A 15070-nucleotide genomic window follows, 5' to 3' on the forward strand; every position below is an offset into this window, starting at 1 on the left:
ACATCAATGAAGCACCTACCTGATTTAACTGCTGCTATTGCCTTTGCAGGCGTGGTCACGGCACTTATGAGGTTACATAGTGAAATCCCACTGTCACTCACTTTCTGAATCTCTGGTGCTTTCAAACTCCACTTCTCTTGTAATTTCTTGAGGTATAAAAACACATTATTTTTCAGTCTTTGTAATATTTTCGAAGTTACACATTATAATCCAAATTCTTTAAACATGTCTTAACACAATGATGATTGTGGGTCCTGATTCGTGGGGGAGTGGGTGGAGGGAAAAGACACCATCCCTACGTGCTCCGACAGCCCAGGTGACGGTTAACGCTGTTAGCAGGGAGAGGGAAGCGGGCCCCAGCTTGCATTCTGCTCCCAGCCACCGTGGAAGCCAGCTACTCCTTGCTGCCATAGGTTCTAAACTGTCAACTGTAAGCACGGGAAACTATGCTAGGTAACCGTCAAGCTACAAGAAGAAAGTTTTAAAGGGAATTCAGAATTCCACTTGATAGCAAGTTTTAATCAGCGAAATTTCAATGAATTAAAAAAAAACAAAACAAAACAAAAAACAGCACCTCTACAGATTTGGAATATAAAAATCGGCATAACTGGTCGTAGGTTATGATGAGCCAAATGACAAAAAAAACGTGTACACTTTGCACTAGAGATTCAAATCACGTTTACCTTCCAATACTAGTTATAGTGACATCTCCAAGCTACAGTAAAATGTTGACTGAAAGAGGGATTCTTTTACTTCACATTATGAGAAATGGTGTAAAAAAAATAGCTGGCACTAAGCAAAGTCTTGGTAGAAAAGGAAACTTAGATACCGTACTTAAGAGCCAGCAACTCACTAATATATCTCTTAAAACACAAATTAATTCCTCAAAAGGATTGGTTAACCCCATTCACTGATTTCCAAATATCACCAAAATATGTTGTACGTACATGAGGCTCTAACTTACGTGATGCTAAATAAAAGGAAACCACTATTAATCTTAACCTCTAATTACTGACACAGGCAAATGAGAAATTAGTATTTGATTCAATGATTCACCTTAGTTTCTTCCAAAGATTTTTCTAAATCCTCTGCACCAAAGGAAGGCTGCACGACGGGAACTCTTTCGGTTGTTTCTTTGATCCAGGACTTTAATGACTGAACCAGGACTTGGAAGGCATCCATCTGTCCTTGACAAGAAGACACAGCTTCTTTTCTACGTAACAGAAACCATTTGAGGAATTTAAGCCATGGAGAGTGCATACTCCAAAGAGCTAATTATTAATACATAATCATTCTCACATTGGACTTACTATAAAGAAAAAAAAATCTTCCCCCACATACGCTCTAACCATTTGATACAGGAGGAAAAGGTTATCGGTGGGAAGTGAAATCTCTTTGTCTATTTCTCAAAGGCAGAGTCCATAGATAAAGTGAGGAGAAGTAAAGAAATCTGTAACCCATATGTAAAGCCGCTCTATAAGGCTACATAAGCTCTCTAAAGCTATATAAACAGCTTTAACATTATTTAGATTCAATGAGCTTTGATCTGTCCACTTAATATGGTGCTTTTACGGCCAGAGGGAAACATTTACACATCATAGACATGAGGGGAAATGCACCGCCACCTAGTGGTTTCTACACCATACTACAGGCACTTTACTGGATGGCTAAAAGCAGGTGCCTTAGAACACACATAGTTGAGTCACCAAAAGAGACCTAGTGACTAAAAAGTTTTAAGGGGTGCCTCCCCTACAGAGATTCTGGAAGTTCCACGGTTAACTATATGGATCTTTCTGTACCTCAGCACCTCGGAGGGAGGGCCCATGCCTAGCACATGAACAGCTGTGAAGACAGTTCCATTTGGAACATGGACAACATGCGGGTAACATGTGCACATGTGCGAGTGTGTGGAATATTGGCAGATAAAAGTCTACTCCAGCTGGACGAATTACTGATGACTACATGGTTTTAAAACTGAATCCATTTTAAAGGAACAACCTAGAGTTTACCTAAGAAAATAAGACTGTTTCTTCTGTGTAATATGTGAATTAGATGTGATATGACAAGGTGGAAAATATAGCTCTCTGAGTAGTTCAGACAAACAGTCAAAAGTTTTAAGTAGAGATTAGGAAGAAATAACAAATACTTGAAAGAGAAATAGTTCTTTTCTTTTGGGGGGGGGGGTCTTCTGTATAAATGTTAGCAAAACCAGATGTACTATGTACTCGAAACTAGCATGAGATCAGAAATATAAAAGTGCAGTCACAAGGCTTATCTCTACACAGCTTTGTAGCTCAACTTAGGTTCCTTTTATTGTTTCTTATCTTGTTTGTTCATAGAGTCATGTATTAGCTATGACTCCTAAGAAAGTAAACTGTTATTTAAAAAAAAAAAAAAAAAAAAAAGCCAGCTTCTGAATTGAGCCCAGAAAGCAATGAGCCATGGGCTATTTTTCAAGGTTATTTCTGCCTTTGCAAATAAAAGATGGTGTTAGCCAAAGGGTTCAGACACTATCATGAGTTAAGGTTATTTCAGTAATACACTACCACCACATTTTCCTTACATTAGTGCTCTCCAGTTTTATGTAAGAAGTCTTGAGTTTCCCTCCTAAATATTTTAACAAAAATACATTTAATTTTAATTGAAAAAAATATTAATGTAAAAGCACTTATAAAGTTGATGCTTATGCACAAGTTTTCAAAATTGTTTCAAGTTTCTATATAAGTAAATATAAATAATGTATTCTAATTAGTATCATGCAGAATAAAATCCAGCTTCTTAAGTGATGCTTACTTTTCTTTGATGGTATCCTCCATTTCTTTGAATTTCTTTGACAAATTATTTGTTTTTTCAAACACCAGGGCCTTATCACCTGGTAAGCCATGGTTGGATATGTCCTTTAAGAGACTCTGCAAAACTTCAAGATCTTTTTTGTGTTCTAAGAATTCAGAAGTTGATTCCTACAAAGCATTCAGATAGTCAATTAATGTAAGATGTTGCTAAATCTTCAAAAGACATTCCATCAAGAGGTATGCATGGGACACGCATCTCACATGAGAATAATCCTGCCCTGTAGTCAGTACTCTAAATATAAATAAGCATGTGAGCAGGCTGTGTAAAGAGGAACACAGTAAGCTTCATTTAATTTAAAAAGGCACTCTTTACATCTGTCCCTTTGTGAGTGCTGCACATAAGAAACTTATATTGCCGAGCCAGCTTGGCTCAGTGGTTGAGCATAGACCTATGAACCAAGAGGTCACGGTTCAATTCCCAGTCAGGGCACATGATCTCCCATAGGGGGCGTGCAGGAGGCAGCTGATCAGTGATTCTCTCTCATCACGGATGTTTCCATCTCTCTCTCCCTCTCCCTTTCTCTCTGAAATCAATTTCAAAAACATGTTTTTAGCCATAGCCGGTTTGGATAGAGTGATGTTAGCCTTCAGACTGAAGGGTTCCAGATTAAATTCTGGTCAAGGGCACATGCCAGTATTTCAGGCTCAATTTCCAGTAGTAGGCATGCAGGAGGCAGCCGATCAGTGATTCTCTCTCACCATTGATGTCTCTATCTCTCTCTCCTTCTCCCTCTCCCTTCCTCTCTGAAATCAATAAAAAATACATATTTAAAAACAAAGCATGTTTTTTTTAAAAAAGAAGCTTATATTGCCTATGATATGTGAAAAGTGCAGCCAGCAAAGGCTTCAAGGAGATGTTGGGGTTTGTGATTTTTAAAGGAGGGAAGCAGAGATCTTTACGAATCCATCAGCAACTGAAATGATGACGGCGAATTATAATTCTGCCAGTAAACGTATGCGCTTGTCTTAATTGTTACTCTGCTTGATCAGCTTGTGAATACTACGGAAGGCATACCTGCATATACTGAGACAGTTCTGTAACATCTTTTCCTGGCACATCTGCTTCTGTGAGAGCCCTAGTTTTTGTCTCCAAAAATGTCTGAAGCTTTTCTGAGAGGCTCTCAAACTGTTCTACTTTGGTTTTCAGCTCCTCCATGCTGGCCAGTTTCTCCTTGTGTGTACGACTTGCTTCTAAAAACCGAACGGACAAGTCCTTCATTTTGGCTTGCAGCGAGGATGCAGTAGATGGGTCTGTTGTTTCCATGAATTTCTTCACTTTCTCGTTCATGGCATTCATGCTGCTCTGGCGACTCGCAATGTCCTGTTCCAACATCTGAAATGAATCCAACCAGGGCACATGTTTTGTAAGGATGCTTACAAATAATGTCCCGGAGTCTCGAAAAATTACTGTCCATAACAACATTAGCTTGGAGAAACTGTGACTAAGAAAGGGCAACGGAGAGGACTGACTGACATGTCTGATCTCTCCCTTGAGGAATCCCGTCCCAAATCTCTTCAAGGGAGAGGAGAGAACAGCTGGCTAGTGGCCTGCGAGAGGCAGGGGGTGGCTGCCACTCGGCAACCCTTGGGATCTAATGGAGCCTGGGGATTATCCACGGTCCTAATTTTTAAGAGGCTGGACAACAACAAGATTGATCTGATTAACCTCACGCGCAGCTGGATGAAGCAAGGCTAAATGAGACAGGACTCAATGTACGTGTAAGCCCTCTACGGTGAATTCTATTCATGAACAAGGATACAAAAACTCTTCCCCTACGCCATAGAAAAAAATCATTCTATACATTTGCTTTTGTGCAAGCACTGCTTTCCACAGGTACTGGTACATTCATAAAATGTCTGTTGTTCTATCTCCTTAAATTTACATATCTTGGGAGTTTAATCTGTGTGTTTTCTTAACCTAAAGTGGTATTATTTATTTTCTTTTTTCCTGGTAACTTACAATGTGCTTGCTGATGACATCCTGAAGAGCAGCAGAGTTCAAGGGCAGTTGGCCTTGATCCTTCAGAGAACTCTCCACACCTGCCATCCAGTCCAGCATCTCGTCCAGGCCGTCCTGCACGCTCAGCGAGCGGGTCAGGGTTATCTGGAGCTTTTCATTCCGCTCGTTCACACACTTGGACAGATCGTCGTATCTCCCAACAATGTCATCTAGTCCCAAGAGATCGGGAAATATTATCCGATCTCTTGGGACTAGAGATCGGATAATATTTGGGAAATATTATCCGATCTCTTGGGACTTTTAAATACTTAAAAGTCACCTTTGCCCTATTCCTTGTCAAAAATACACTAAGGTGAAATTACAAAATGTCCACCTCAAAATTGGAAAGAGAAAAAAAGTTTCAATGATAAATTCATAATGCGCAATTAGGGCACCATCTAAAACATTAAAAAAGAAAAGAAAGATCACAGTGGAGAATGAAAAACCAATACTTTTTAAAATAGTAAATATGTGTATCATCCACATTGGGAAAAAACATTGTTGGATACAGAAACATTTGAGTTGCCCTGGAGAGATGAAAGCAATCTAACCAACAAATCTTTGGAGTAAATACACGTTTTCAACGTGGCATGTCAAATTAGCCATACTTATTGATAACTATATGGGAGGGAAAAGCTGACACGCATACAAAGCTATTCTCAATGAAAATTTACCTTTTTTTATAAAAAGAATTAACCTTTATGTATAAAAAATCCCTCCCACTCCCTCTTGCTCACATGTATAATGTTTTAAAAATTCATCTTTATTTTTGAAAGTAGATGTCCCCTTCTCCCCCTTATTGACGCCTCTTCACTCCATACCTGCCACTCCCCATCATCATCCTAAGCACAGTACTCAAAGGCACAGAAATTAACTGCAAATGTATTGAGAAAACATACAACAATGAAAATGCACTAAAAATAGAGAAGGGTGAGATTATGCTTCTAAAATAAAGTTTAATTCCAGGCAAAAGGGGAAAATAAACAAGATTAACAGTTAATCTATCTCAGATAAGGTTAATTTTACTTTCAAGTCTAACAACCCAAGATGCTAAAGAACAAACACAAAAACACCTTTCTGGTCTAATTTTTACTTGCATGTAAAGCTCTACATTTTCACACCTTCCATTCTATACTGCAGGCCAATGAGAAGTTCCAAAGACAATTTTTAATATCTCTCTCTCTCTCTCTCTCTCTCTCTCTCTCTCTCTCTCTCTGAAACAACCTTTTGTTAGTTGTTAACGTTATCACTTAATTTCCCAACAATTTGAAAAGTCTTTCAATTATTTCCAAATGTTTTAGTCTGATATACTATAGAATGCTTCAGGAGAAGAAAATTTGGAACTGAAATATCTCTATAAAAATGAAATCCCTTACACGCTTGTAGCTGGCCTGGGGAACATATCCATATAAACAAAATTTCTTTTTAATTGTTCTAATGTTATAGCATGAGAACACAGTTTGACAAATTTTCACTGAATTGAAACTTTAAGATGATTTTTAAAGAGAAAATGGCTCCTGTCACTGAAGGGCAATGAAGATTCTCCCCCTGATAATGTTGATGGGGGAAAGGCATGGCATTTTATGAGCACCGAGGTGCCACCAGCAGGAAAAAAAAAAAAAAAAAGCAACAGGTTAAGCATAAGCCTTCATTTGATAGTCACAAGAGCCAATGTTCTGAACCACAGGCCGTGATTGGGCAGCTCTGTGCATCAGCAGGGTACCATCAGCTACCTGTTCAGTTATGGCAGGTGATTTCTGGAACAAACAGCTATCCTAATAAGGTTAATACAATTTCAGCCTGACTGCTGTTTTTGAACTTCTTAGTGATAAAATGTCACTGTCACTGAAGTAAATTCTTGATTTTTAGTAATTAAAAATTATTTTAGAAAAAGGTACAGAACAACATGTACCAAAATTTTTTATTTTTTAAGTAATTTAAAAATTTTTGATTTTCTTAGAAACTCCTCTAAATCTTAAATATGCAGAATGGGGCAAAAATAGGTTTATAGCTGTGAGTACAGGAAACAGTTTATTCTTTTATTATTTGTTACTTATTTTTCATATGAACAACCGTAAGTCTACTTTTGCCCCACCCTGTACTTACATATATTCCTAAAAAAATATTTTTTCAGAGAGAAGTTTTAAAGTCTTAAAATAAGGTAACATATGGATTGGAAACAAATATAAGTGAAATTATGTATGATTAACAATCGGGGAAAAAACGTCAAAACGACCCCCTTAAAAGTAACGGAAGTACATATAATACAGTCTTTCTTTCTCCTCTCGGTATCTATGCCCAAATCCTTATAGCAGTGCACTGGGATATAGGAAAAAGGACTCCCATTCAGATTTTTGTCTTGTACTTTAAATTTTTATATTTTTGTGTTTTATAAATATAGTACATGTGATAGGATACAATAGTAATATGTGTATATAATTTATCAACATATATGCATATATAAGGGTGTATATCAATATTAAAAAAAATCATTTGATGGGATACAAGATCAAAAGAGTTTGGATGTCTGTAAGAAAGAAAAAATAGTTTTCCTGTCTATACAGTGGTTTTAGAAGAGCAATGTTTCTTCCTTCTCTTTGGCTAAAATTTCTATTCAGATTTTAATTCAGGTGCTCTTTGGGAGAGGAAACATTTACCTAATCATCTGCTGGTCTCTCAACCTCTTAAAGCCATGCTCCTGCCTTTGGTAGAGTCAGATTCCCCAAGAGTCTGTTGTAGCCACAGGTTGAGAGTCTAGCTCTGCCCAATCCCATCTTGGGAACTTCTACTTTCTGTGGTGATTATCAGGTAAGAAGTTCCTGTTACACTGACTACATATAAAATTAAAATCGAAATACATTCTTCTCAAACTACACAGCTCCCATTTCCAGACTATAATATTCCTGCCAAAGAAGGAATATTCTCACCAGAGAGAGAAACATTATTTCACAGGGAAAGGGCGGGAATGACAACAGACACTATGAGCCTCTTCTGCCTGTCTGTCAGAACCCCTTCTCTGAGAGTGTGCCTGAGAGGAAACAAGGGAAGCAGCACTCACCCAGGGTCTTCTGGATGTCATTCCTGGCTGGAAGTAGAGATCCCCTGGCATCTAAAAGCACTTCAGCTGTTTTCTTCAGTTTCTCTACAGCCACCTGCTGGCTTGATATCTGTCCTTGCAGAGCCTGAAGGATCAAATGCTTCGATTACACTCAGGACTGAACAATAGATTTCCAATGTGAACAAAAAAGTGACTAACAGTAAGATAAAGGTAAATTGGACAGAGTCAACTTTTCATCATTATAAACTTAGTCCAGAATTCTTAGAATAAAGCCAGCTATAAAGCGGCGCTAGCAAAAGCATCAGCCAGTTGGGGAAATACAAATTCAGCCTTTTGAAATAAACCCTGGAGCATATGTTCATGCTAATTGGCCTGATTCCTGAACCTGTGACCCTCAGCCTCAGCTCCACAACTCCCACTTCTCTGCTTTGTACAGTACCCGCACCCCCCGCCCCCCACCACCACCACCACCAGGAATAAAAAATATAAAAACAAACAACAGAAAACCTTTGGGACCATTTCTTTTCTTTTCTTTTTTTTTAAATATATTTTATTGATTTTGTACAGAGAGGAAGGGAGAGAGATAGAAAGCTAGAAACATCGATGAGAGAGAGTCATCGATCAGCTGCCTCTTGCACACCCCCTACTGGGGATATGCCCGCAACCAAGGTACATGCCCTTGACCGGAATCGAACCCGGGTCCCTTCAGTCCCCAAGCCGACGCTCTATCCATTGAGCCAAACCGGTCTCGGCCTTTGGGACCATTTCTACTCTACTTAAAAATACAATAATTAAGGGCTTTTATTTGAAGCAGATCCTAAGTCACTACGGAGTCATATTACTTTCTGTTAATTCAATAAAGGTCACTTAACATCTAACATATTCAAGAAGATCTTGCTACATTTTGTGAAAAACACAGAAATCAAACAGACATGAAGCTCCCCCACAGGGATCTTCTAGTCTAAGGCAAGGAGTGGAAAGTGCCTAAGGGGAGTAAAAAAAAGTTCTACCAGAAGCTGAGAGGAGTCGTCACTGGAGAGAGGCACTGAGATGGTCCTGGAGAAAGGGTGGGTGTGGGCAGACAGAAGAGGAGAGGGAGGACATTTCCCTGCAGAATGAACAAAGATGGCAACCGAAGCGTCCGAGGGGAAAATGAGGGTCCCATCCAGTCTGTAAATGTGTGCAGCTGAATAACTAGCAATAGGACTGAAAGGTCTCCAGCGTCAGGCTGAGGAGTTTGCCTTTTATCCTGAAGCAACAGGGCTTTTGAGTAAGGGGTTGGCATGCTCAGAGCTGTCTTATGGAAGGAAGGCTATGTTGGTGACACTGTGCGGGAACATTCGATGGGAGAGAAATGTAGCAGGGATACTGGTTAAGACAAGGTCAGCAGTCCTGAGGCGGAGAGTGCCTGTCTGAGCTGGGCAAGCAGAATTGGTTTCGGAGCCGGGAGGAGTCCACAGGACGTGGTAATCGATCATCTAACGCTGCGCTCACCAATATGGTAGCTGCTCCCTACAAGTGGCTTTTACATTGAAATCGATTGCAAGCAAGTGAAATTTAAAACTCAGTTTCTCAGCTGTACTAGCCACATCCAAAGCTCTAAGTAGCTAGGGGGGACTGGTGATTACCGTGTGGGACAGAGCAGATCATGGGACATTCTCATCATCACAGAATGTGCCCCTGGAATCACTGCTTGAGAGGACAGGTGCACGGGACAAGAGGTGAGCTGGAGGAGAGAAGTACCCCAAGGTTCTAAGACCAGGTAATTAATGGGATTCATAAGCAAAAATGTTTAGGCGCAAAGGAGCATCTGTTGGGAATTTGCGGCTGCCAAGCGCTGTTAGGACACTCACGTAGAAAGAAACAGCACAGCTGGGAACAGAGGAGGCTCTGAACTCAGGCTAGACCTAGCCCTGAAGCACTGGAGGTCAGGACCCATGATGAGACTGTGAAAGGAGAAAGCACAGAAACACCAGAGAAGGGCCATGCAGCATCATGGAGCATATTTAGGTGTAAGTGGTAAGGAGGGGGAAAGAGGTGGACAAACATCATCAGGGACAGGGAAGGGAGCCCAGAGTATTTCTGTCCCCAGAGTTTAAAAGAAGAGAGAGTGGCAGCGGTGAACTGCCAACTGCTTCAAAAGGATAATGCAACTTTTCATTTGTTGACTAGAGGTCCCTGGAGTTCTCTGAGCGAGCAGATGCATTTCAACAGCAAGAATGAGGAGGAAAGAGACAGAGATGGAAACCATAGGTAAGTCTGCCAGAAGTCTGGCCCTGCCTTCCTAACACCTCTGTCTAATGGGCTGCCTGGCCACCCAGCCCCATGCTTGGCTTTAATTCCACTTGAGGTTCTCAAGCTCCTCTTCCAGTCTCACATTTGGATTTCGAATCCCATATGTCGGACTGTAGATGAACTCATCCCTGGCCATGGGCCCAGGTTTCCAACAGCCTCTTGAATGTTTCCATCTGGGTGTAAACCATCACCTCAAATTCAAAAAGCTCAATCTGAACCCATTATCTCATTCTCTACACCTGTATTTCCTCCTGGGTTTGCATCTTATTACCCAGGTAATAAATTTGAGGATCCTCCGCGACTCTCAATCCTCCTTCCCACATGCAAATCAACCATCAAGACCTAACAATTTTACCTGCTTAAAATATATGTGTGTATCTTTTTCTTTTTTAAATAAAATCAGATTTCTGCTCTGTATTTCTGGAACACTGTAAGATAATCTCTTGCTTAATTGGAAAAAGCATCCAATGTCTTCACTGCTATAGACCCCCAATGTGTTTTGTGGAAAATACATATCTATGTATATCACTCCCCTCTTTAAAATCTTACAGTAGATCCCCATTGCCTTCACAATAAAAGGCAAAAACTTGAGCATGCTATTGAAGATCCAGTGAAAGCTATTCCTTGATTCTATCTTCAATGTCATTTTTCTCTATTTTCTGTTCCAGAAATGTCCTACAACACAGCTATTTCATAGCTGTTTGCTCACCCTAGATACCTTAGCATCTCTACATACCAACCTTCCCAGCAACCTACCCCTCATCATTCTCAGCTGAACTCTTATTCACTATTTAAAATTCATTGGGAAGCCTTCCCTAACTCTCCTCAATCCTAGTTGTAAGTATTCCACCCAGAAGCTCCCATAAATTCCTAGTAAATATCGTTGTATTTATTTGTCTCTTCTAGCAAAGTATAACGTCCTCTAAAATTAGGCATTTTTTTCCTACTCAGGTTTCTGTTTTCAATGCCTAGACCAAGTGCTTGGCATATAGTAGGCCTTGATAAAAAAAACTTCTGGAATATGAAGAAATCCAAAATGCTAATTCAAAAAGATATAAACACCCCTATGTACACTGCAGCATTATTTACATCTAGAGGCCCGGTACACGAATTCATGCACAAATTCATGCACAAATTCATGCATAGGTGGATTCCCTAGGCCTGGCTGTCAATCAGAGCAAATCGGGGCTGTCTTGTCCAGTCCCCACTGGGCCAATCTGGGCTGGCCAGCCAGGGGGAGGAGGGATCATGGGAGGTTGTGGGAGGTTGGCTGTGGGAGTGCACTGACCACCAGAGGGAAGCTCCTGCATTGAGCATCTGCCCCCTGGTGGTCAGTGTGCATCATAGCTACCATCTAGTCATCTGGTCATCCGGTTGTAACAGTCACTTATGCATATATATATGGAAGCAACTTAAGTATTTGTTACAGATGAAAGAATAAAGATGTGGTACATATATACAAAGGAATATGGCTCAGCCATAAAAAAGAATGAAATCTTGCCATTTGTGACAGCATGGATGTACCTAATGGATATTATGCTAAGTAAATAAATAAGAGAAAGACAAATACCATCTGGTTTCACTTGTATGTGAAATATAAAAACCAAAATAAATGAATAAACAAAACAGAAACAGACTAACAGATACAGAGAACAAACTGATGGTTGCCAGATGAGAGGTGGGGTTGGGAGAATGGGTGGAAAAGGGGAAGGGATTTAGATATACAAATTTGTAGTTATAGAAGCATCATGGGGATGTAAAGTACAGCATAGGAAAATTAGTCAATAATCCTATATAATAAAGAGCTAATATGCTAATTAGGCTGATCAGCAGAACAACTATCCTGACAACCTTCCAGACAACCATCCGGATGACCTTCTGGACAAAGCCAGGGCTGTGAGGACTGAGGCAGCTGAGACTACGAGGACTGAGCCCCTTGCATGAATTTCGTGCATCGGGTTTCTAGTCCTATATAATAAAAGCCTAAAATGCTGAAATGTTGTGCCTTTTGGTCAACATAGTAGACAGTGAGCCACATAATCAGACAAACTGAGAGGAGCAAAAATGGGGAGACAAAGAAACAGCCCCCATATGAAAGAAAAGGAGGAATCATAGGAAAAGGATGTGTTTGGTCATCCAGTGACCTGTAAAATGTCCAACCAATCAAATTGTAATATGCTAATGATATCCTAAGGCCACGCAACCAGTCTCTATGATGTGTACTGATCACTAGGGAGCAGACAGTTGATTGGTTGACCAGTTACTATGACGTGCACTGACCATCAGGGGGCAGATGCTTCGATCGGTAGGTTAGCTTGCTGCTGGGGTCCAGCCAATCGGGACTGAGCAAGATAGGCCAGACATGCCCTAGAACCCTCCTGCAATTCCTCCCCAGCCCTGATTGTGCACCGGTGGGGTCCCTCAGCCTCTCCTGCACCCTCTCCCAATCCAGGACCCCTTAGGAGATGTTAGAGAGCCAGTTTTATTCCAATCCCACTGTAAGATGCAGGGCTTACAGCTGGTGAGGGCTGCTGCAGTGACACAAGCCTCTCTGGATCGAGACTGATTGGATGCTAGCCCACAGCAGGCACAGTGGGGCCGGGATGAGTGGGAATGGCAGGTAGGAGCTGCAGGCAGCATTGGACTGCAGGTTTCAGCCAAATCCCTGCCGGCCAACCCGAGGGACCCCATCTGTGTACCAATTCGTGCACCGGGCCTCTAGCCCTATCTAATAAAAGAGAAACATACAAATTGACAACACAAGTCACGTCCACCAGCCAATCAGGAGCAAGTATGCAAATTAACCCAACCAATATGGCAGATAATTTTCATATCCAGGCACAGAGCAAAGACTAAACACAGTAGAAGGAAGCCAAGTGCTGCAGAAGAAAGCGAAGCTGCGAAGAAGCAAGCAGGCAGAGTGGGGGAGAAGGGAAGGAAGCAGGTGGGGTGGGGGAGAAGGGAGGGAAGCAGGCAGGGTGGCGAAGAAGGCCGCAGGAAGCCTTATTCTTACAGGAATCTTCCTACAATGGGCCTCTAGTATTGTAATGTATGGTGTCAAATGGGTACTAGACTTAGGGTGATCACAGTTTAGATACAGAAAGGATTATATAAGAAATTCCTCAAGGAACCTTGCCTATAACCAGACTGAAGTCTAAAAAAAATTATTTTTAAGAATGTGAGTTCCCCGAGGGCAGAGGTAGGGTTTTAATACCTTATGTCTTCACAAAACCCAATAATGGGCCTAGCATATAAACGTCTACCAGTAAACAAATGCATGTAAAAGCTGTCATGGTTCTATAAAACCAAGGATGGCCCTGCAACCAGCTTAAAACTTAGAAACGACTGACAAAAGAAGCATCCCTCCTTCACCTCTTCTCTTCAAAACACTCCATGTCTTTTCTCTCCTAATTGTGTCCAAGAGAGTCAATAGTTTTTCATTCCTAACATGATGCCAGGTTATAATTGAGCTGCAGTCATGGTTGATAGTATTACTTTGCGAGGGGGGGGGGGGGGGATGACGACGTCAAATTAAAGTATTCAAATGTATGCCACATATTGTCTTTAATAGATTTCAGTGAAATTAAATCATGAAAGAAGTATCTGGGACAGAGAATACTGCAAGGTCATGACCTTGGTCTCCTGCCTGGGCCAGCAAAAGATGAGCCTGAGTACTTGCCCAACTCATAAAAGCTTCGTGACTTATGGCCATCCCAGAGATCAGGGAAAGGTTGGAAGGCGGTCATTGTCAGCCAATGTGACTGAGCTCCACGCCTGGTCCCAGACCCAGGCCTCCAGACTGGTCCCAGAATCCTGTCTTTCTGTGCTTCGTGTGGGGCAGAAAGTCTGTAGTGTTTGTGGATTTCCTAGAAGCAGAACTTGCGTAATGTCATTATAGCCCAGGGGCATCAGGTTGTTGACAACACAGCAAACAGTTCTTTGAATAATTATGCTGATAACAATGTGCTATTGGACAGAAATGTTTCAAATGAGCCAACTGGGTTTCCTCAATTTACATGTGTTATACAATTAACTATAAGTAGAAGTTAGAATTATAAATACAGAAAAGGCTGAATTTTTGTAGTGGTCTTATGTGTTTATACTATAGTTAAAGAAAAATAACTTTTCAGTGTTGTTAATAGAGCTGAAAGGAATGGAGACTGCCTGATTCTCATAAAAACTATGCTCTCTGGAGGCTGAAATCGTCTGTGAGGAAAACATCAAGTGCCAGGAACAACTTTAATCACACATTTAATTTTTAAAACGATGCTGTGGCTTAATTAGAATTCATGCTCCTCTGAGGTGCTGCTTTTCTTTTTACACTTTCTCGGCTGCCTTAGGAATAGAGAAATCATCTTCCACAGTACATGCCAAGTAAGATGTTTAAATTAATTCACGTTTCTGCTTGGTTAAAATAGCCATACATTCTTTTGCCTTTCTTTTCCTTTCCTTTCCTTATTTTCCCCCTCTAGGTACAGAAAAAAATTACTTTTACAATGGATATAACCATCTTCCTAATACAGATACAACTTAAAATGTGTTGTTTTCTGTACTTTTCTATACTCAAATACTTAGCTATATGATTAAATGTAGGCAGTTTTAACAATTACCTAAAGCTACTGGCATTTCCTATAAAAATAATAGCCTCTATGTAACAGCATCTCCTCCAACGCTCTCATGTACACTGTTCTTAGACAAGTTATCAAGTGAGAATCAGAAACTTAATTAAGACAGATCTGTTCCGGTGCTTGTGGGAAAAAGAGAGAGTAAACAAAACAAAACAGAAAAAAAGCAAAGCCCCGGCTGGTGTGGCTCCACTGGTTGGAGCATACTCCCGTACCCTGTTCATTTTCCAGTCACGGGACA

The 15070-nt window shown here is 40.7% G+C and overlaps 1 protein-coding gene across 8 annotated transcripts in view; it reads right to left on the reverse strand.

Moving 5' to 3' along the window:
- DST (dystonin) overlaps positions 1-15070 on the reverse strand; it is a 414275-nt gene that overhangs the window by 106407 nt on the left and 292798 nt on the right. For all 8 annotated transcript variants that reach the window (XM_084889121.1, XM_084889116.1, XM_084889120.1 and 5 more), the window contains 6 exons: positions 7910-8033; positions 4813-5021; positions 3868-4185; positions 2794-2960; positions 1057-1213; positions 20-146 (listed from right to left, as the gene is read on the reverse strand). In XM_084889121.1, the coding sequence (XP_084745247.1) occupies positions 20-146; positions 1057-1213; positions 2794-2960; positions 3868-4185; positions 4813-5021; positions 7910-8033 (1102 nt within the window). The remainder of the gene's footprint in view (positions 1-19; positions 147-1056; positions 1214-2793; positions 2961-3867; positions 4186-4812; positions 5022-7909; positions 8034-15070) is intronic.

This window comes from Pipistrellus hanaki (genome assembly GCF_964339955.1).
Source record: "Pipistrellus hanaki genome assembly, chromosome: 7".
Classification (NCBI taxonomy): Eukaryota; Metazoa; Chordata; class Mammalia; order Chiroptera; family Vespertilionidae; genus Pipistrellus; species Pipistrellus hanaki.